This window comes from Mytilus galloprovincialis, chromosome 8 (genome assembly GCF_965363235.1).
Source record: "Mytilus galloprovincialis chromosome 8, xbMytGall1.hap1.1, whole genome shotgun sequence".
Classification (NCBI taxonomy): domain Eukaryota; kingdom Metazoa; phylum Mollusca; class Bivalvia; order Mytilida; family Mytilidae; genus Mytilus; species Mytilus galloprovincialis.
The window spans coordinates 46,189,179-46,212,354 of record NC_134845.1 but is presented as its reverse complement, the minus strand read 5'-3'; the positions used below and the strand labels follow the sequence as shown (position 1 = coordinate 46,212,354).

At 32.0% G+C, this 23,176-nt stretch overlaps 1 protein-coding gene across 2 annotated transcripts in view; it reads left to right on the top strand.

The window, feature by feature from the left end:
• The window catches only part of LOC143042046 (protein YIPF5-like), an 81,355-nt gene that overhangs the window by 557 nt on the left and 57,622 nt on the right, over nt 1-23,176 (top strand). For both annotated transcript variants that reach the window (XM_076214285.1, XM_076214286.1), the window contains 3 exons: nt 5,233-5,352; nt 6,538-6,710; nt 9,669-9,703. In XM_076214285.1, the coding sequence (XP_076070400.1) occupies nt 5,246-5,352; nt 6,538-6,710; nt 9,669-9,703 (315 nt within the window). In that variant the 5' untranslated portion in view covers nt 5,233-5,245. Of the gene's footprint in view, nt 1-5,232; nt 5,353-6,537; nt 6,711-9,668; nt 9,704-23,176 lie in introns of those variants that run through there.

Genomic DNA, 23,176 nt, shown 5'->3' with positions numbered 1-23,176 from the left:
CATTTAGATCGTTGCATTCCTGTCGCTTCTCTCTACGAGAGAAGCTCTACTGTGATAGTCGAGTTGACATATTTATAGACCCTCATTGATAGGATTTCAACCTCCTGTGAGGAAAATCCCTCTTAACAAACATTTAGATCGTTGCGTTAAAGGGCTTTTTAAAATTTTCCTGTTCTATAAAATTTAATGTAGAAAGTGAAATTAGAAGATCCATGAAGGAACAATACACCCTATCGCTATTTGTCTGCCATTGCTGGATATCACACAGGTTTTTTTGACGTCATAAAAAAAATTATCTGAAGCCACAATGGAAAAGTGATAGTTGTTTGCGTCAAAAGTTCAAGCGGCCGGGTCAGCCGGGATTAGCGATAAGGTCTATACTTAATAACCAAATTCAAGCCAAAACTAAATGGTATTAGGTTTTCAATGGCGTTATAATTGGCTTTCCATATTTCACTTTATAACGTGTATCTCCCTTTAGAGTTTTGTTATTGTTTAATTAAGTTGAGTTACATACTTAACTACCCACTCATAGTTACAATTACTCACCTTTCACCTGAAGATTGTTGTAAAACATGAAAGTACTTGGGAATATTAATTAATATATGCATTACTAGGCAATATTGGACTTTTTATTCAAATACATTGTAGTTGTTCCAGACCATATGAGTATTTGGACAATACACGTATGGTCATATGGTTCGACTGTACGCGTATGGTCGGACCATATGAGTATAATACTCGTTTGGTTATTAATTGGCTGGACCATATGAGTATTTGGGTCATATAGGTATATCTTTTTTAATTACATTATAAAAGATTAATTAATACAAAAATTTTATCTAAAAAAACAATGATGGTTACAAGACAATGTATTTTTTAATAATTCAAATACTACGTAAAAATTAAATATTGATACCATAGTTAGTTTTCATAGCATGTAGGCTTGGGTGACATCTACTTCCACATGGAATCATAGCTTTTTTGTATTTGCAAGTCTTTACTGTCTTGGTTGTGCACGATCATTTTTATTTACACCTTTTATTTGCGAGTGAAAAGCAGTGATACCGAGATCTTTGGCCATTCCGATATTTCTACAGGGTTTTAAGAAGCTCTAGATCTCAAATATCATAACATGATTGCGATACACAATATTCACAAGAAAACTTAAATAAACTATGTTACTTTCCACTGATTTTTTGTGTAACAGTTCATTAAGAAATTTTTGGAATTTTTTTTTTTAGTCAACGTATTGCCATTTACTCGTAATTACAAATCGGTAATGACCATTGGTATAAAATGTGTTTATTATAGTTTTAAAAAGTAAGTAAAATCAACTTTGTGAAACTTCTAATTATTTTTATTATAATATAATACAGAGCTCCAGATAAGCTGCGTATTTGCGTGATCACGCAATAAAAATAACCCAATTAATTCAAAGGAAAACCCATTTATATGCCAAAACTATGAGTTGTTAACGCTTTTACTAGCTATCATTTGCGTTATTTACCCTTATCTGATTACAGTCGTAGCGTAAATCTATTTTATAATATTTATAATTGGAAATGTCCTATCGTTCTAAAAATAGAGCCCTGCATCAAGTAGCTGAAATGGGTCCCTGTTGGAATTTTCTGTTGCTCAACAGGTACACGTGAATATGAAAATATTTCGATCTTCTCAGGGTTTATCCAATTAGCGTTTGTCATGTTGTCATATTTTTTCGAATTACCCGGGACTTAACTTATCATAACATACAATGATTTAAAACAAAAGTAAATGTCCACATGTTTTTTTGATAGCTTAGGGAAAGTTATGATAATAACAAAACTCAGCTAGTGTTTTTATGAAGCATCCATCAAACGCACGTGCGTGTTTGCATACCTTAACGAGAACATTGCTAGAAAGATAAACACGAAGTTACGTCAAAAACGAAATCAGTTGGAAAAAGTGAAAGGTATATCTCAAATCTGGGAACTACTTATTTTTTTTTTAAAAGTAGGTCTGGCAAATAGATGAAAGTACTTTCTTACAGCACCTAAATATCACATAAAAATCTAAACACTTAGCCGGCCCACGTCTATCCCAACTAAACTGTAGGGTGATCATATGGGATCTAGAAAGGTAATTCGTTACTGTCCAACTAGTGACACCAGCTGCAGTTTATACAAGTTGTGAGAAAATAAAAAACTGGAAGAACGTTTAAAACGGGACATAAATAAAATTTACACTGCTCGTCAGTGAATAAACTAAATAAAACAGCTAGCACATATTTAAGATGGAACAACATCTGAGGTTGATATATTGTGATTATATATAACATGTCTGAATATTCAATATTGTGTTGATGAAAAAACTCAATACATAAAGGAGCTTAGTGGTTAAAAACCCAATTTGATATTTGCTTGAGGGGTGAACTGAAATTGATAATGCAATTAAAAATCTTTATCACCCAATTACGTAAAAAAAATGGTGGGTAAAAACCCCAATTTGTGAATTCTTATCTGGAGCTCTGGTAATAATAAAATAACCTTTATGATAGCGTCTTTTTAAAGAACGGTCATACCATATGAAGATTTTAAGAAGTATTAAAAGTAAACTGTAACAAAGAGTTAATTACCCCGACCATACACGTACGGTCGGACCATATGCATATGGTCCAAATACTCATATGGTCCGGAACATAGTCATTATATATATGTGTAAACATATTCATATTTTAAATGTCTGTCTTAAACTACTTTGTAGATGTTTAAAGTGTTTACTTTTTAATAAATTTTTATACGACAGCCAAAAAAAATTTTGCGTTGTATAATGGTATCATGTTGTTGTTGTTTGCGTTGTTGTCGTCAGCATCGTCTGCGTCAATGTCTGAAGACACATGGTGTCCGAATAATAACTTAAGTATAAGTAAGAAGAAATCAATAAAATTTTAAAACAATGTTTATAACCACCAAAGGAAGGTTGGGATTGATTTTGGGGGTTATGGTTCTGCATGGCCCAGCATCTGGTTTCTCTCAGGCAAGTGAAACTTGATCCAATTGCCGAAAATCATATTCACTCCCATTCTCATTCTCCCTCTTTCATGTTTGCATCCCACACATTTGCACCCTTTTTAAAGATTTCAAATGGGGACGTTAAACCCAATGCCTTGTTTAAAGAGAGTGCCATGCTCTATGCATGTTAAAGACCATTTCAATAACTCTTTAAGGGGTCCTTTGGTGACCTTTCTGTTTCTTTCCAATATACCCATCTGGCAGTCGAAATTTCTTTGACCTTAATCCAAGACACCTCTTTTACAGAATCTACATGTACCTATTCATAATTGTATTTATTGATTAATTGTTCTCATCCTGAATATGCATGAAATATTTGCCATTGGACATTAATCAACAAACAATCAATTACATTATTAGTTTAATAGTGTATTGTTCATCTTTGCAAATTCAAGCCAATGATAAAAGAGAAGCAAAGGATATCGAAAGGACATTCAAATTCACAAGACGAAAATAAACTGACATCGCCATGGCTTAACCAGAAAAATAAACTGACATCGCCATGGCTTAACAAGAAAAATAAACTGACATGGCCATGGCTTCACAAGGAAAATAAACTGACATGGCCATGGCTTTACAAGGAAAATAAACTGACATGGCCATGGCTTCACAAGGAAAATAAACTGACATGGCCATGGCTTCACAAGGAAAATAAACTGACATGGCCATGGCTTCACAAGGAAAATAAACTGACATGGCCATGGCTTCACAAGGAAAATAAACTGACATGGCCATGGATTCACAAGAAAAATAAACTGACATGGCCATGGCTTAACATGAAAAATAAACTGACATGGCCATGGCTTAACAAGGAAAATAAACAGACATGGCCATGGCTTAACAAGGAAAATAAACTGACATGGCCATGGCTTAACAAGGAAAATAAACTGACATGGCCATGGCTTAACAAGGAAAATAAACTGACATGGCCATGGCTTAACAAGGAAAATAAACTGACACGGCCATGGCTTAACAAGGAAAATAAACTGACATGGCCATGGCTTAACAAGGAAAATAAACTGACATGGCCATGGCTTTGAACAAGGAAAATAAACTGACATGGCCATGGCTTAACAAGGAAAATAAACTGACATGGCCATGGCTTAACAAGAAAAATAAACTGACATGGCCATGGCTTAAGGTGGTACCCAACACTTTCACTAAAATTAATTTGGCTCGTTTAATTTTCATAAAATTTTGTCAAAATATTTACTTTGACCCTTTAACAAAAATATGAAAATTTCAAAAATTTTGAACCAACCGTTTTGTCAGAAAAATTACACTGGTTATATAACAGTTTGACAAACATCAATTTTGATCATTGAGAAGCTTAACATTCCTTTTACAACACAATGTAATTAAAACGTTTAGCTGACTTTACAGAGTTATCTCCTTGTAGTGTTAGGTACCACCTTAACAAGAAAATTAAACAACAGTACTCAAAACAAACATAGAAAACTCAAGACTAAGCAACACCATTCAAAACTGGGGGTGATCTCATGTGCCCTTGAAGGGTAAGCAGATCCTGCTACACATGTTGCTTATGTTAGTACTAGCTCATAATAAATCTAATTTGGTAGGTCACATTTTGGAAAACGGGAAAGGATTGTAGTTGCATAAGGAACATATCCACTATCATCTCTAAATCAGATTTTTCATAGTGGTCGACCAACTAAAGATGTCATTTGTAAAACTTATAACTTAAGTAAACCAAACCAGTAAGAGTTTATAAAATTCAACCAATCTACACAATAGGCTTAGTTGTCTGCATCAAAAACTTTTCTGACTACTAGTAGTACTAGTCCGAAGACTAATATATATACATTTTTGTTGTGTATCTAAACAAAGTTTTCCAAAAATCTTACTGTTATTATAAAATTTTGGTGCATGGATTAGTGGCTAATAGTGCAGACTGCTTAGGAAATCTAGTTGATAAAGATTCTGATTGATTTCCTAGGCTAACTCAGTCTGCCAAATGAATGTTAAAGCTTGTACAGATCTGAAAACTTTGTAAAAACGTCAAAACTGGTTTTATTTTCCTTTTTCTCAGGATTCAGCAAATTCTCTTGTACCGTTCAAAAATATAACGACTTTCTTAAGCTTGACATTTATTGTATATATATAGAAAAGAAATTTATTTTGCTGAGATGTTTGATTTATCTTATGTCTTTTTTTTCAGCTTAAATTTCAAGATGGCTGATAATTTTGGTGGGAATGAATTTTATAACTTTGACTATGATCAGCAGCAGCAGCAGTCAGCTGGATATGATATGGGTGGCAATAATTTCGGACAAGATCCGTAAGATTTATTGATATTAATATATGTGTTACATGTCATATTGAATGCATATAATTTATATAACATAATCTAACACAAAGCCAGTGCACTTACACACTGTAAAAATAAAGAAATTTGTGAACAGTTTCATCTTTCCATCTTACAAATGCTCTCATATATATTATCTGGAGGTATTAGCATATATACCTTAGTGTAGGCTCCTTAGTCCAAGTGTAAGTAATCCTTAATTTATTTTTTCTGAACATAAAAGTCTTCAGTAGTTCTGTTTATTCTAACCTTTCATGTTTTGCAAAAAGCTAATAGTACTTGCCAGCTAGGTTATTGTAAACCTGATAATGCAGCTAAATTAGTGGGTTTTTTCATTCACCTCTTTGTTTGTGTAGAAGGTCGTCTAAATAGCTTTTCTCTGTATGATTGTAACATTATGTGAATAATTTTATGACATGGTAAAGTCCCATTTTCAAGGTAAGGCAAGGAATTCTTGGTAGCTAAAAAAATTAGTGTTACACAACAGCATTTTGTACCAAGTCAGGCTTTCTAGCACTGATGATGTTCTTGCATTCTTTGTTTTTGTCTGATATTATGTGTTGTCCTATTATAACTTAAGGTTAGATTGTTGGTAATTGGTGCAGTTTACTCAAAAGTCCAATGATTGTTGTTATTCCTGAAATTTGTTATGATAGATTTACCTGCCAAAGTGCAGGTGAAATAGAAAAAGATTAAAAAGAATATGGAATTACAAAAAAATGTTCTCAAATCCAACAAGGTTTTTATAAACAGAAAACTATATTTGTTCTTTGGAATAATTTGGCAGGTTTATCAGACATTGACCTAATTTTAATGGTTTAAGACTTCAGCTTTGAAGTAACAAGCTAACCTGAATTAATGGTATACAGATTAACCTTTAATCTATATAAGAATAAGAAGATGTTGTATGATTTGCCAATGAGACAGCTATCCACCAATGAGACCAAATGATGTAGATTATAAGCTGTTTATGGGACCATGATTGATAAATAAATTGAGAATGGAAATTTGGGAATATGTCAAAGAGACCACAACCCACCAAAGAGCAGAAAACAGCCAAAAGCCACCGATCGGTCTTCAAATCAGCGAGAAAATCCTGCACTCAGATGTGGGCCTTAGCTAGCCACTAAAAATTTATCAAGTTTGCTTTATTTACAGACAATTTGCCCAGTTTGATTATGGACAACAGCAGCAAGGATATGGGGACCAGAATGCCTATGGAGGCAATAGAGACCAGTATGCAGGTCATATATTTACTCCAGAGCCTGTGCAACAATATGATCCAAATGCAGGAGGAGAGAACTATGACGAGGAACCACCATTGATGGAGGGTACACACAAAATAAGATTGCTTTATTATATTCCTTGTTTGCTTAAGGGCTTGGGCAATACCCTACAGGGTAGTGTTCATTAACCCAAATTAGATTAGATTAGAAGACACTTTATTTCCATTTATATATCTCCACATGCCCTTTTTCTTGTCAATGTCAGGTATAAATTAAATTGCTATAAAAGTGTTAGACCCACTAGTGCTCTATTGGAATTTATAATGGAATCATAATATAATATTCCTGTCGGAATTGTAGAGAACCAAATGATTACCCAGTAATAATTCTTGCATTATTGATTGACTTATGCATTTTGAATCTGTAAAGTTAATCTACAAGACAGCAATCCAACTACTAACAGTGGCGTAGCTAGGTCATTTTAACGTGTACACCCTAACATCATGAGGGGTGTACGTACCCCAAGTTGGTCCAGGTCAAAGCAACAGCTTTTATTGGGTTCGAGGGCTAAAGAGTTATCGAAAATGAAATACCATTCCTGTCATAAAAAACCTCATCATTAGTAACATACTTTAGAATTTAAATGGTGTATCTTTGTGCCCAACCATGGCTGAAGGGCATTATGGTTTTTTGGTCTGTGCGTCCGTTCGTTCATCAGTACGTTTGTCCCACTTTAGGTTTAAATTTTGGTCGAGGTAAAGTTTAAGTCGAAACAACTTAAAACTAAGTGCACATGTTCCCTATGATATATATGATCCTTCTAGTTTTAATGCCAAATTAGATCATTTTCACAAATTAAACGGTCCACTGAACATATAAATGATAATGCAAGTGGACACATTCTTGTTTATTTTGAATATATTGGTTTTGTTAATTTTGAATCAAATGTTTGGTCATTGGTTAAAGAGACAGTCTAAACCAGTAACTTTAGAATGTGTTTAAAAGGAGCCGTGGGGTAAATGAATCAATTGACAAAAAAAACTTTTTATGTGCAAATTTCGAACATAAAATCATTAGTTTTTTAGAGATGTTCAGATGCATTATCAAAATTTGTAAAGGGTTCTGTGGAACCCTGGTTCTCGCCTGTGATTTCTTCCTCAAAACTTGAAATACGAGAAAATTAAACTTATAATTCTGTTTTGTGTAATAATAATGTAATTTCACAGGATGAGAGAAATGGTATTTTTACAAATTTTCTATATATTGAGATTATCGTTTCTCTGCTGGTGTATTTGTCATTAGGGAATTCCATTTGTGACTTCTACTCTTTGCTAGCAAATCTCACTGCAGATGGGAAAAACCAAAGACCATGAGGTGGAATTAAACTAATATAGTAAGGGGTATTTGCCAAAAAATACCGTTTGAAAGGTAAAAAAAAATTCCCCTCTCTTAACGGATTTTGAAATTTGTTTACCTCTGAACCTGTATGTTTGGCAAATACCACTTGTAAACATGATGTTTTTGTATAAAATTTCATCATAATACTATGGATACTCTTTTGATCATAAACGTTACAGTTTCTGTCAAACTTCCGTAAAATTTCACGAAAACGTACTCACATACTGAACTATAAATATTGATGCTGCCAACAAAATTTAGGATCACTATGTCACAGCTTGACAAAAATGCAAATCACATATCGAATCTCAGCAGATAATGAATTAAACAAAAGGAAAGAGAGTAAAACTAACAGTAGATTCAGATCTTGACAGAACAAATATATAATATGATACCTTTTGGTTGAAAAGTAAATGTCGTCACTTTTATTCCCATTAACAAGTCATTATACAGAGAATTACAAGGCCTATGTGCTTTCAATCAGTTCTTTTTATTTTATTTAGCTTAAAATATTTTTTGATCAAAATTCAAGTGTACCCCCGGGCGTTTTGACTTAAACGTAGCTACGCGCCTGACTAAACAAGGAATCATCTGGAATTCATAAAAACGATTAACAGCCAAGATATCCTTACTGTAAATACATGGATTATTTTATATTATGCTATTTTTGAGTGTAGTATATCTCATACTTAACAGTAGTTGTTTGAAGGGTGATAAGTGCATTTGAAGAGACTTTTCTGAATAAAAAATTTGCAAGTTTGTATGGACTTATATTTTCAAATTATACCTGAATGCTTGTGCAATTTTTATTTTATACTCCGAATTGCTTTGGTGCAATAACTTAAACCATATTACAACAGCCTTTTTGTCATCATTTTCTTACACAATCGCACTTCATTTGATAATGATAGTGGAAAATTAATAACTTTATGAAAATAATTGAGGGTTTAATGATTCTTATGTCTGTTTTTCTTTGAAGGAATTTTTCTCAGCTAATGGTATTTGGAAACCTTCAATTTATTTTGTATACACATTAATTTTTAAGTTTTTAGTTGTCATATCTACATAGTCTCTTAAAGGAGTAGGCCAGCTGCAAAACTAGACATGTTTCTAAGAAAATATTATTATCTTTAATTTCTCATTGCTGTATTTTACATCTTTTGTCCAAAAGAATATTGTTATTTACCTTGATAAAGCATTTACTTATCTATGGACTGACTAAGGACATGAATTTGTCAGTAATGCTGAAACACATCTTTTCAGCTTTAAATTAAATTAAGAGTTATCTCCCTTTGACTATTTTTAAAAATTGATGATGTAAAGTTTTGAATTGACAATGGAAATAATCTATGATATTAAGCTTTGATATTGTCTTCATAAAATTATAATAAAAAAAAAGTAATATCTATATGTTGATATATATGTAGAAATGTATGCAAAATGTACCATTGTAATAAATATTTGAAGCTTGTCTAGAATTTATTGCATGTATGTGAAATCAGTCTTGTTAAAGACAATACGTTGCTGAAACAAACACGGTCTAACCTTCAACTTTATATTCAAATACTATGCAGCTTATGTTTTTTTTTTTAAATAATTCTTATATCATGATTACCTATAAGTAAAATGATACGAACTTAAAACATTTATTTTTTTATATTTCAGAATTAGGAATCAACTTTGACCATATTACACAGAAGGTAAGATTTTACATTTATTCATAATACTGGTGTCGGCGTTTTACGTTTCCGCAAATTGGCATTACTTTTCCGCAAAAAAAAGATGATGTTTCCGGAAAAAAAAGTTTACGTTTCCGCAAATAAATATCTTACTTTTCCGGAAAAAAAGTAACTATTCCGGAAAAAATAAATTATTGCTTTTCCGCAAATAATTGAGGAATACCTGTTGATCGAAAGCAAAGCCATAATATAAAATAAATATTAAGTAAGTCAAAGGTCATCATAACATGCAAGTAAAATTCATCATTTGAATCTATGAAAACGTATGTTCAAAAGTTAGCACTAATCAGAAATATCTTGATATGAGTTCATAAGTCAGTTCTGGCAGAATATTTGTAGCCAACACGCCGTACAAAGTCCACAGTAGTACATTCACCGTTTACAAGTTTTGTATTTTGTTCAAGAAGGAAGTCCATCTTCTCCTTTTCACATTCCCAAACGGGTGCTTTTACAGTTAGAGTTCTCATCTTTATGTAAGATGTCGTTTGCAGTTTCAATAACACATTGATAAAAACAAAAATGTTAGGATGGCTAGCGTAAAACTGCAGGGCATGAAAAGACTCGGCACTATTCGTGTTTTCGTAACAGCAGTATGCATTACACATTCAAAGTCATTATGAACTACCTCGGGCTGGAGAGTTATTCTTCGGGTAGTGCACACATCAATAAGCCGATCCAACAGTTTCGTGTAACATTCCTCGGATTTAAGTGGAAGTAACGCAAATACAAGACGAATGTAGTTACCATTTTTACATCCATGTATCGAATAAACTGAGTTGGTAGAAGAATTTCGGACAGGATTTAAATGTGCCATCTATGAAAATATCAGTCATTTCATTACATAGACATACCAAGTTGGTGAAACATGAAAGTATAACGATTCCCGAATCAAAATCATTGACTAATTAAAAGTAATTTCAGTTTTGTTAGTGTTCAAATCTATTTGTCTTAATGTCTCGTGAATTTCTAATCTACATTTAGGTAATTTTGGAAACTGCTTTCGCCTGTCTCTGTATAAGGACATAGCAACATTTTCCAAGTCAATATATATTTTTCCAAGTCAATATATATTCAAATATTTATAATTTACCAGGTAAATTTCCGGAAAAGTAATAAATACAAATTGCGGAAACGTATACTTTAAATTTGCGGAAACGTAGCATTGGGACTTTGAAAAATTAGCGGAAATGCAATACGCCCACTGGTGTTGTGGGTTTATAATAATTTGTGGTTATTCAAAATCCATGTATACCATGCTGGCAGGTAAACCATAAACATGTAAAATAGAAAATAAATCTTATGAAAACTTCTGAAGAATAGAAATTATTATCAAAATGTGTGCCTGTGATGTTTTAATGCTTAGTTTTACTGATGTGGAAGAGTTTTTACAACATAATTAAAGTGTAACTTTTACACTTTATTTTTGGTAGTAAAGCAATTGTTTTAAGGGAAAAGAACTTTCTAGGCACAACCAGTATTGCAGTTCAAATCAAAACCATGAGATAGGTAGCACATAGATAGCGTGGATGTTGAAACCACAGTATTGATTTAAGCCTTGATTTATATAGATTAGAGAACAGACTTCTAAATATAAGTTTGTATCACATTATGTTGGTACAGAGGAACCATTATGTATAAAGGCTATTTTTACAGTTAATATCAATACCTATATATACCTTGTTATATATTTAAAGATTATCAACGAGATTGGTTTTCTCACTTGAGCTGGTTACGGTGAAAGCGAGAAAAGCAATCGAGTTGAGATGACCAATGATAATCTGTTTATCGCTATTTTACCTATGACGACGTTGTCAATTTCATGTCAATTTCATTAGCAACGCCACGTGGCTTCTTAGTTTCTAACGATAATTTTCCATCTCAGGCGAGTAGCATGATATGAAAAATTATCACTAAAAAAAAGATCGAAGGAAAATGCACAAAATAGCGATAAACAAGATTATCTGGGTAGATTCTAGATATGCTCCCCGTCAATTTCATGCTGGTATAAAAATGTCTGCTTGCAATGTTGTGAAAAATATGAAAATTATATAAATTTTTCATTTTTGCAAGTGTACTTATTATATTTTAACCGCTGTTATTGAAATGATTGAATAATTTATTGCTATATCACAATTCCCTATGCTTTTAGTAGTTCTGAAATAAAGCATTTCCATTGGACTTTAAGCAAGCAACTGTTAATCAATCAAACATAGCTAAAAGACATCTTAAATTTTGGATCTGTATTTATTTAGTTAAACCAGCTGCTATTGATAATATATTGACTAGTTGCTTTCGCCTATATCATAATGTTGAACATGTTGAATTTACAAGAAAATAATGTAAATTATAGTAGAAAAGTGAATTTTTATGTAAGATTATACACCAACTTGCAGGAAATTGTTTGTAAATAAACAAATAAAAAACTAATTAACAAGTTTAGTATACATTACACAGATGGGTGGTACTAATATAATTTGTAATCAGAAATGCTTTTTGATGTAATATATAACAATAACATTATGTTAATGACATTGTTTTTGGTTGGTAATGAATCCCTTTGATTTTATTTTGACAGGGTCATGTTTTAATTATAATATGGAAATTGTATGATTGTTTATGTAGAGTATAGATCTATAAACTGTAAGATTGATATGATTGTCTCATTATTTGTCAGATTTTAGTAAGGTCTTATGACTACAAATGTCATTTTTGTCTTTCTTTTCCATTTAATACATCTACATACCATTTTTGCCATGTTTATTTATAAAAAGATCTATAGAAGGCAAATTTGAGCGAATTACTTACCTTCTGTCCACATTGGGCAGTGGTTTATGTAGATACCCCTAAACCCATTATGCCATTTATTAATTTATGGATTATGAAATCAAAATCAAACTAGAGTAATCTATTTTAACCTTTCCTATAAAGAAGGATAGAAATGGCTAAAAATCACTTGATGATACAGTACATATTTAAGCTTCTTTGCAAATTTCATTATGGCTTATGAAAAAGAATGCTGTACAGTGACCCTTATTTGCTAAAGAGACTAGAAATAATGGCTTATAGCTTTCATACATGCAGGGTTCTCACTAAGGATTTTTTAAGGCGAGTCCAGGGACTCGTCATTTTTGGCCATGGTGAGTCCAACAGTAAGAAAAAGATATTTTATAGCAATATAGTTTATTATATTAGAGTCTCCATGACCTAATAGAACAATGAAATGAGATTAAATTCTGATTACTTTTAAACTTTTGCTATAAAATGATGATATGATTGTTCAGTTTATATAAAATATTTCGATCTTGATGCATCTTTGGACTCACCACTTTTAAAAATGGTGAGTCCAGACAGATTTTCATGAGTCCAGGACTCATGGACTCGCCTTAGTGAGAACCCTGCACATGTATGACTGGAAATCACTGGAAATCCTATTATCAAATGTTGATGCTTACTTGTCCTACATTCTTTTTAGTATTATATTTTTAAGATCATTTTCATTATAAAGTCCCTACATAAAATGACTTTTCCTCAATGGAGTCATTGAATTGGCAGAAGTGGTTTTTGCGGTCATTACTAATTATCTTACTTTATTTAAGTTTCAGTCTAGTGCTGAATAGTGGAATAAAGGTCGCCTGCAGTCATTACATTTTATCTTGCTATTGCCCAGTTTCAATCCAGTGCCAAAAATGTGTTTGAAAAAAAAATAAAGTTGTTTGTATTTCTGTAGGATGATACAGATTACTGTTGACTTCTAACTTCAAAAAGCAATTTATAGGTTCATTTAAATGCTTGATATTTTTTTATATGATAACACTATCAATAAGGGTCAGAAATTGGCAGGAGAATTGTAATAATTTTTCTATTAGAGCCTATATTAACTTTCTGATTATTAATTACACTATGGAGCAGCACCTGTTTGAAGTATAAACATGAGGAATGCCTTAGGTTAGATATATTGATTTCGTATAGCATCGTCAATATTGTGATTTACTAATTAGTTATTTTAACAAAGAACATTTCGCTGATAGTCAGCATAACTTCTTATTAGCAAGATATTTTTTCTTGTAACACATCTGTGGCTCATTTTGGCAAAACATTTTACAATTAAAAAAGGATTAAAAAAAATCAAATGTATTTTTTCTTGGCAAATGTTTTTAGTGTGTGGAATTCGAAAGATCTACTGCTGTTATACCATCTTATTCAATCCTAAAAGTACATATGATAATATATTTGATGGGGTTAAAAAAAAAAATCATGTGTAGGAAAAAGTCTGTTTTTTCAATGAAAATGTGGAGTCTCTTGGAGTATTATTTGAATTTTATGAGTTTAGTTTTAAGGGATTGTATTCTAATATTAAGAAACAGTTTCCAGTATTTTGTGTCTTCTTTAACAATATATCATCATATTCTAATCATTTGACAGTATTTGCTTGTTGTTGCATATAGTAAGCACACTTTCTAATTAGCTCAACTGACCCTTTGAACAATTTACTTGTGATTACCATCACTTGGCATGCTTCGTCTATAAAATTTATCAAAAATCTTTTCTCTGAAGAACTCAGCCAAGTCTATTCTAACTTAACGCTCACATTTATCTTAATAATGTGTAGTTTATGTTTAATAGGATTCTTCTGTCAATCAACCAAGGTGGTTGCTGTCAATTAAATTAATATTGCTTATTGTTGAAGGCTGTACAATGACCTGTTGTTGTTCAGTTGTTTGTTCTTTAGTCTTTAATGGATAGTTTTATCACTAGCAATCAAACCTCATCTCCTTATTTGTTTGTGTTTTTTTCAATATTTTTTTCCAGTTATTTTGAGAAATAGTATAACTGTATTTGGTATACCTAACCTTGACCTTTCATGGATATGATCAACCTTATGTTAAGTTTCTCAGATCCATGTCCAACCAAAAGTAAAGTGTATTTGATATATGAAATAAGTGTAAAGTCTACCTGTTAGTCTGGCAGGGTTCATTTGAACCTTACCTCTTTAAAATGTATATGGTTCATTAATTTAGGTTTCAGTGGTTTGGTCAGTTAGTGTATGGAACAATTGTAAGGTTTACATTTTTGTATTGCAGGATTTATCTGACCTTGAACTAATTTGCATGGGTCAAGGATATTGTTATATGTTACCTGAAGTTATACTTTGACCTTTTAAAAAAACTTAATTGTAAAGACTTTCAGGTACAATTCAATCATGACGGATGAAGCAGTATGGTGAGATATTTTAAAAAAGCAAGACATAGGTATGTTGTTTCCAGCGGCGGCGGCGGCGGCGACTGCGTTAACATTGTATTAGTTTGTGATTAGGTCTAGTTTATGGTGAACCACAAGTGGTAGGTCAATCATATTTGGTATTCAGTTGCATAAGTATTGGCATATCTCATTTCCATGGAGATTATTTGGCCCTGCCCCCTCAGTCATGGTTTATTGACTTAGAAACTTTTGATTATTCTATATGTATTAGTTTGTGATTAGGTCAGTTTATGGGGAACCACAAGTGGTAGGTCAATGATATTTGGTATGCAGTTGTATAAGCATTGGCATATCTCATTTCCATGGAGATAATTTGTCTCCGCCCCTTTAGTCATGGTCTATTGACTTTGAAACTTTTGCTTATTTTACATGTACATGTATTAGTTTGTGAATAGGTCAGTTTATGGTGAACCACAAGTGGTAGGTCAATCATATTTGGTATTCAGTTGCATAAGTATTGACATATCTCATTTCCATGGAGATTATTTGGCCCTGCCCCCTCAGTCATGGTTTATTGACTTAGAAACTTTTGATTATTCTATATGTATTAGTTTGTGATTAGGTCAGTTTATGGGGAACCACAAGTGGTAGGTCAATGATATTTGATATGCAGCTGTATAAGCATTGGCATATCTCATTTCCATGGAGATAATTTGTCTCCGCCCCTTTAGTCATGGTCTATTGACTTTGAAACTTTTGCTTATTTTACATGTACATGTATTAGTTTGTGATTAGGTCAGTTTATGGGGAACCACAAGTGGTAGGTCAATGATATCTGGTATGGAGTTGTATAAGCATTGGCATATCTTATTTCCTTGGAGATAATTTGGCTCTGCCCCCTTAGTCATGGTCTATTGACTTTGAAATTTTTTTTAATTTTTTAATACATGTATTAGTTTGTGATTAGGTCAGTTAATTGGGAACCACAAGTGGTACTCTGGTAGGTCAATGATATTTGGTATGCAGTTGTATAAGCATTGACATATCTTATTTCCATGGAGATAATTTGGCTCCGCCCCCTTAGTCATGTGGTCTATTGACTGTAATAATTTTTCTTAGTTGTCATGTATTAGTTTGTGATTAGGTCATTTCAAGGAGAACAATTAGTGGTAGGCCAATTTTGATTGGAGATTGTTTAGCCATGTAATTCAGTTATGTTTTATTGACTTGGAGAATATTTGCATAACTTAAATTAGCCAGTACACACTGTAATGATTTCATTAACCAGTATTAAAAAGATAAACATAACACTTGTGTAAGATGTTAAAGTATTGCTATTTTGATTTCAACACTTGCATTGTAAAAATTACAAAAAGGCGAGACATATCTCTGTGAGAACAGTTTATGTAATCTTTCCTTACTGTTTTCAGTATGCCCTTGACCTTTTGGGCTTTTCAGTACTGTACACTTCCTATACTAGTATACTTTAACCTACAATGAAAAATTAGTTATAAAGTCAATTAGAATGTCAAATCCAGATGGTATAATTATTAATTCAGCATTATATGATGCTTGCTGATTTCTAGGATGTTATTCTCACATCATTAGTTTACTTCCATTTATACTGTTGTGGATGTCAGTCAGCTGTTCAGGGATCATTGCTCTTAACGAGATTTGGTAAGGAGGGATACTTCAATATCTGATTGATTAAACAAAGATCTAAGTTCAGAATAAAGTTTATTTTCTTAACTCTTTTTTGACAGTTGATGAAAAAAGGTTAAGTTTTGAATTTCTGATATATTGACACAGTTTTGATTAAAGTACCTAATTTTGTTTATCAGAATTTTTGAAGTTATCTCCCCTTGATTTAGATAATATAAAGTTGTTTATGAGTCATTTTAAAGTAATCGACCCCATCCCTGTTTATGACTGATCATGTTGAGATGTTTTTTTTTTGTTTTTTGCTCTCACCTTTCTGATTTAGAATAAATTGATAAAAGAATTCTGCATTCTTAATGAATGGACAATACTTGTTACAAGAAAATTATAGTTTATACTGACAACTGACATCAAAGATGGCCACCAAAGCACCAACATGAAGATAGTTCTACAATAATCACCAAGATTAGTAAATGTAAATGCAGTCTTCATATGGAGTCTCTATTTTTTCTGGTTTAACCATGATTCACTTAGATTTATATTTTATGTAATAGTCAGAGGCGGATTTAGGGGGGGGGGGCCCAGGGGGCCCGGGCCCCCCCTTTTTGGGAAAAAATTTGGTTGCTTATATAGGGAATCACTGAAGCGTGACTGGAGCGGGCCCCCTCTTAGGTCAGTCAGTGGGCCCCCACTTATGAAATGTCTGGATCCGCCACTGATAGTAATCATTTTTTTTTATTCAATTCAGATTTATTTCTTTTCAACATGAGTCCTGTCTAGTTCAACTCTCAAAATAATTGTTTAATGTTTTCACAAGAATGTCATTATGGTGTGAAGCCTTCTGTGACAATCTGATTGAAGAATTTGATAAATATATATATCTTGATTTATATATTGTTGTATATAAGCAATATTCATACAGTCATATATCATATTTGACTGTCACATAATTGCATAAATTTGTAGTTTTATTGGAGGGAAAATAATAAAAAAGAAAAGAGTTTTGTATAAAAAATGGCACTGATATTATGTATAGAGAATATATTTTGGTTTAACATTGCAAAGATCTCTAATTGAAAGGAGAAGGTTCACAAAGGGTTAAAATTGGCCCTGATTTTTTTATGTTTTTTAAATCGGGCCAAAAAATTACAAATTTTACATAGAATGACTTTTGATAATACTGTTAAGACAAAAATATTTTTGCTGGCACTTTCCTTTACAATTTATGGAGCTATGACCCCTTAAATAAACATAATTTGTATTAAAAGGTCAATTTTGGTACTTTTTGGACACAATTTTAATTGTTTTTGGCATAATTAACATTGGCCGCCATCTACGATCCAAAAAGATTTTATATTGATGAAATCTATATCAAAATCGGAATCATTTGGTTACAACATATTTTGGATCGTAGGTGGCGGCCAATGTGTTTCTAAAGCTTTTAGGTCTGAAAAATGTACAAAATCATCATATTTTGACAAAATGTCCAAAATGGACTTACTTTGGAGAATATTATAAACTCTTAAAAAAAGAACTGATACATTTAGCATTCAGACTTTTGAAATAGACCCATTTACGAACCAAAGTGAGATCTTTGTGATGCTTTATGATAAAGTTGATATTTTAGGCCATTTTGTGCCATAAGTGAACCTTGTCCTTTGTGATCATGATAATTCTACCTCCAATTTTTTTCTAAACAATGTGAAACTTAAATGACAAGAAAAGGCTGTACACATAGAAAATTCTGACAACAATGAAAACAGCAGATTTCATACTTTGATAGACAAGAAGAACAGACAAATTGAAAAAGAAAAAACAAAACTCTCTTTGAAATAAAACCAGCTGTTTTTTAGTGTAAATTTTATTAAGCTTTTTGTTATGTATTTAGATCTGGTTAGGCGTTTTATAATCAAGATGTGTGAGTTCCCCCTGGAGAGTCTAGATTGTAATAGAAGTTGAAAGGGAAATTAATTGAACACAGATTAATATTTCTGAAAAATACATTATAACCAGGAAATTAGATTAATTGAATTGGAAATTTGGTGTATTATAGTCTCATCATAATACTTCTTGGATCAGAAAATGTGATATTTTTTGTCCTCTTTGTATTGAAATTAGATTTTTTTTTTAATGTAAGGAAAATAGACAATATGACCTGAAAATGATTATTAAAGTTAACATGCATTGATTGCAATGGTTTGACTTAGATTTAGGAGTTTTCAACGTGGCATTGGTATCTTTATAAGCCAGTAAAAAATTTGATCTCAAGACATTGAAAAACAAACCAAAAACATTATTTGTGTGATCAGGGATTGATGCTGTAAGTGGAAATAGAGAATTTATGTGTTAAATAGGTGTTATATTCTTTAGATACTTATCGAAGAAAATTGAGAATAAAAGAAGAATGAATGTGTCTGAGGATATGAATTGCCCCAGTGCAAGCTCTGTAACAATATATGGGAGGGAGGGACAGAAAGAAGGATGGTAAAATTAACACTTAAGGGCATACGATACAGTTTTGATTCCGTATTTACATTTTGATATTAATTTCCATATAGACTATTTTTTACCTGATTAAATCAAATATGTAATAAAAAATATACCTCCATGTGCTACTTTTTGAGTAAAATATGATCAAAATTCGGATTTGTGGCCATACTTTCCCTTTCCAAAGAAAGACATAACTTTTTGGTTTTAAAAGATAAACACAAATTGTTTTTTGTTAAATAATTTGTACTTTCTATATTTTATAAGTATCCTTAAAATTTATTCATTTTTTATTCAGAAATATATATATAACTCATATTTATAAAAATGTTCATGAATGTAGAAAAAAACATAATTTTTTGCTGTATATTTAGTTAATTTAAAAAATTGCACAATTTACGTTTTCATGAAAATCAGCACACATAATCTTCTCACGTAATCAAACCAAATGGCATTTTAAAAAAGAGGGGTCCATGAACTCGTTTTCAAGTTAGATAAGTTTGAATGACAAAAATCAGTCCAAAACTCAAGGATTTGTATAGTGTACACTATACAAATCCTTGCAAAACTGAATCTTTTCCTGATAAGTAATAGTTTGACGTTGCGAAAATAACAGTTTACGTTAGCAACGTCATTACCTCCCCTGTAACTGTATCGTATGCCCTTAATGACCCTATCCCCTACTGAAGAGGCATAAAAACCCTAGCAAATTCCATTAAACAAAGGAAATGCTTTTACCAATAGTAATGATAACTCCTGCACAATGAGGCTATAAATGAAGACAAATATAAACAGGAAGAAAACTGTATAACACAAGGAAGATGTTTATCAAACAATGTCTGTAAAAAACGTTTACTCTGCTGCTTTTATCTTAGTCAAACAAACAAAGATAATACAGATGGCTGATTGTGATGATAATGCAATATTTATTCTACTTTAGCAATCTGTTGAAGAGATACGATGGGGTCATAGGAGATTATATTAGTTCAATAATTCATAATTCTTTGTAGAATTTGTATACTCCTAGCATAGAGTATTTTAAATTTAGAATTTATTCTGTTCACCTATAATTTATAGAATATGACATTTTGCAGCAGAATATTAAGCTCAAAAGGAATTCATATTTTCAATGTTTTTGATGAACAATGGTTTTACACTAGTAATATTGGGGCCCTTTATAGCTTGTTGTTCGGTGTGAGCCAAGGCTCCGTGTTGAAGGCCGTACATTGACCTATATTGGTTTTCTTTTTTTAAAATTGTTATTTGGATGGAGAGTTGTCGCATGCATTGGCACTCACACCACATCTTCCTATATCTATGATATATATAATTCATTTAAGTCTGACTGTCAAATTCTTTGCTCATTAAAATTGCTGAATTAACAGTATGCTTAAAGTTGTACTCCTGTCAAATTGTTTGCACAATAGAATAGCTGAGTGAACAGTATGTTTAAAGTTCACATGTTTGGATTGTTTCTTTGACAGTTTGCTTTTTCCCTACAGTTTATTTTTTTTTAAATTCTATTCAAATCAGACTGTGCATGACACCTGCCAAATTTTGACAAGGAAATACATATGTACAATTAAGGTCTACATGCCCCAGTGGGTTATCACTAAGTACTATCTCTTTACTGAGGACTGATTACAGTAAATGAATCTTTTTAGATTGCTCATGACAAAGTCTACATGCAAATGGTGTTTGATTTAAGTCTGATAAAAGTTAGAATGTTGCATGATGTTGCAACTTGTAGTATAAAAAAAGATTAAAGAATGATAGTATTTTGCATGATGATGAATCTTGTAGTGAAAAAGTTAAATAACTACCATACATTATTACATCACTTCTGTAAAGAATTTTATTTGAATTACTGATTGTTTTGAAATTAAATGGAAGGTTTATTAAATAAATATATATTTTTTGAATTTCAAAATCCACCTATATATTCAAAAGATACAAGAAGATGTGGTATGAATACCATAATGAGACAACTCTCATCCAAGTCACATAATCTACAAAAGCATTTAACCGTGATAGGTTAAAGTTAAAGTTAGGTCAATGGCTCATACTCAGGACTGCAAGCTATAAAGGGCCCAAAAAATGACTAGTGTATAACTATTCAAATGGGAAATAACATATTAATTTTTTCATTAGGTGGCAGAAAAGTCTTCTTAATGTAATTGCTTTGGAAACCTCTGATGACAAATGCATTATGCGTAGGTTTGGTAGTCAAATTTGACATTTTTCCTCAGACTGCTCATATGTTCAATTGGTTTGAATAGCAACAATTTATTTCTTTTATTACCAGTACCTCAGAGCAGCTGTTCTTATGGAGGTTTTTGGATCCTTAATTATAACTCATACATGTTGATATCTTAGAATCCATAATGTGACAAATATGTTTTTATTTTCCAAATCTTTGGTTCAATTAGTCATTGTGATTAGGCTATAAAATTGCAATATAAGCATGATTGCAATCAGCCTAACAGATCAAGGTGGTCTGTTTCTTTCAATTGACTATCTCCCATCATGTTTATTGAAGATGTGCATTTGATTGCATCTTTACAAGTGTGTACTCAGAAGAAGAGCAATTAAAAAATTGTAGCTTTCTCTAGCTGGAAGTTATTAATGTTTGATAGTCTTAGAGATATTTTTATTAGCTGGTTTGATTAATGTTTCTTGGCAGCCTGCATATTAAAGATTTGTAAAACTAATTTGTAAAGTTTGCGGGGGGTTTATCCTGGGTAACTATCAAGATAACTATCGTAAGTTTGGTCAGCTTTAATAAACCATGATATCTACTAATCCTCATGTCTGCACACTTTTATACAGTTCACTCTCAGTCTTGAAATCAACCCTGATTTTCAGACCCATAGCCTGAATGTCTCTAAAGGGGTTATTTGGGGTCATTATGGGGACAGACTCTTATAACTTCAATCTGAATCTGAACTTTAATAGTCGTTAATTATATTTATTGGTTTAAAGATGGGTTAACTCGATTCTGTAAAACCAAACGCTTTTGGTGTGAATTTGAAAGTTTTGGTGAAAAGTTTACAGATATATTTACATGTATCGATAATTGATTAACCTGTGCTGTTTGGTTACTGACATATTGTCATTTCATGATTTTGCCACAATTGTAACCTTTGATTGAGAAAGAAACCATTTGGTATCTGTGAACTAACATAATATAATTGATGTGACAGTTTAATTTAAATATATGGTGTTTTCTAAGTGGTACAGGAGATAAGTTCACTTTTTATTCAACATCATTTTGATGCAAATTCTTGTGCTTAGATGTTATGACTGATTTTGTCCTTTTGTCATTTTGCCTTTATCTGTATTTGATCTATATTCTATTGTGTAAGAAGTCAATTAACAAGTGACTTGCATATTATAGTATTAGGTAAAACAGTGGTGGATGCAGCCATTTTAAAAAGGGGGGGTTCCCAACCCAGAGTAAAAAGGGGGGGGGGGGTTCCAACTATATGCTCCTATTCAAATGCCTTGATCGTCCAAAAAAAAATAGGGGTTCCAAACCCCGGGATCCCCCTTTGGATCTGCCACTGTACAATTCATCTTTTTAGTCAGATAATCTGGTGTGCTACCCATTTTGAGAATAGAAATGAAAACTATAAAATATGCATGAACAAAATTTTTTATCAAAAGGAAATATTTTAATATCTCTTCATGTTAACTTGTAATTTTGGCATCAATCTATCTAATTTCTTTCTGTTCAGTTTATAATGCAGTCTGTGGATACAGTTACTCCAACATGGTATTTTTAATGCTCCTCTGACAGTTCAAGTTGTTACTTGTGTTAATGTTGGGTTGTTGTTGCATTAACATATATACTTCATATAAATCTCTTTCCATTCATGACTAAAGGTGTCATAAGTTCTAAAGATAAGTACATAGCCCCCCTCCCTCCTTTTCTTTAGGTAAAAATTTGGTTGATATATGGGGAATCACTGAAGAATGACTGGAGCCTACCCCCTCCCCCTTTTAGGTCAGTCAGTGTCCCCCCTTCCCCCTTACAAAAAGTTCTGGATCCACCACTGATAAGCTCTAAAGATACTGTAAGTAATCTAA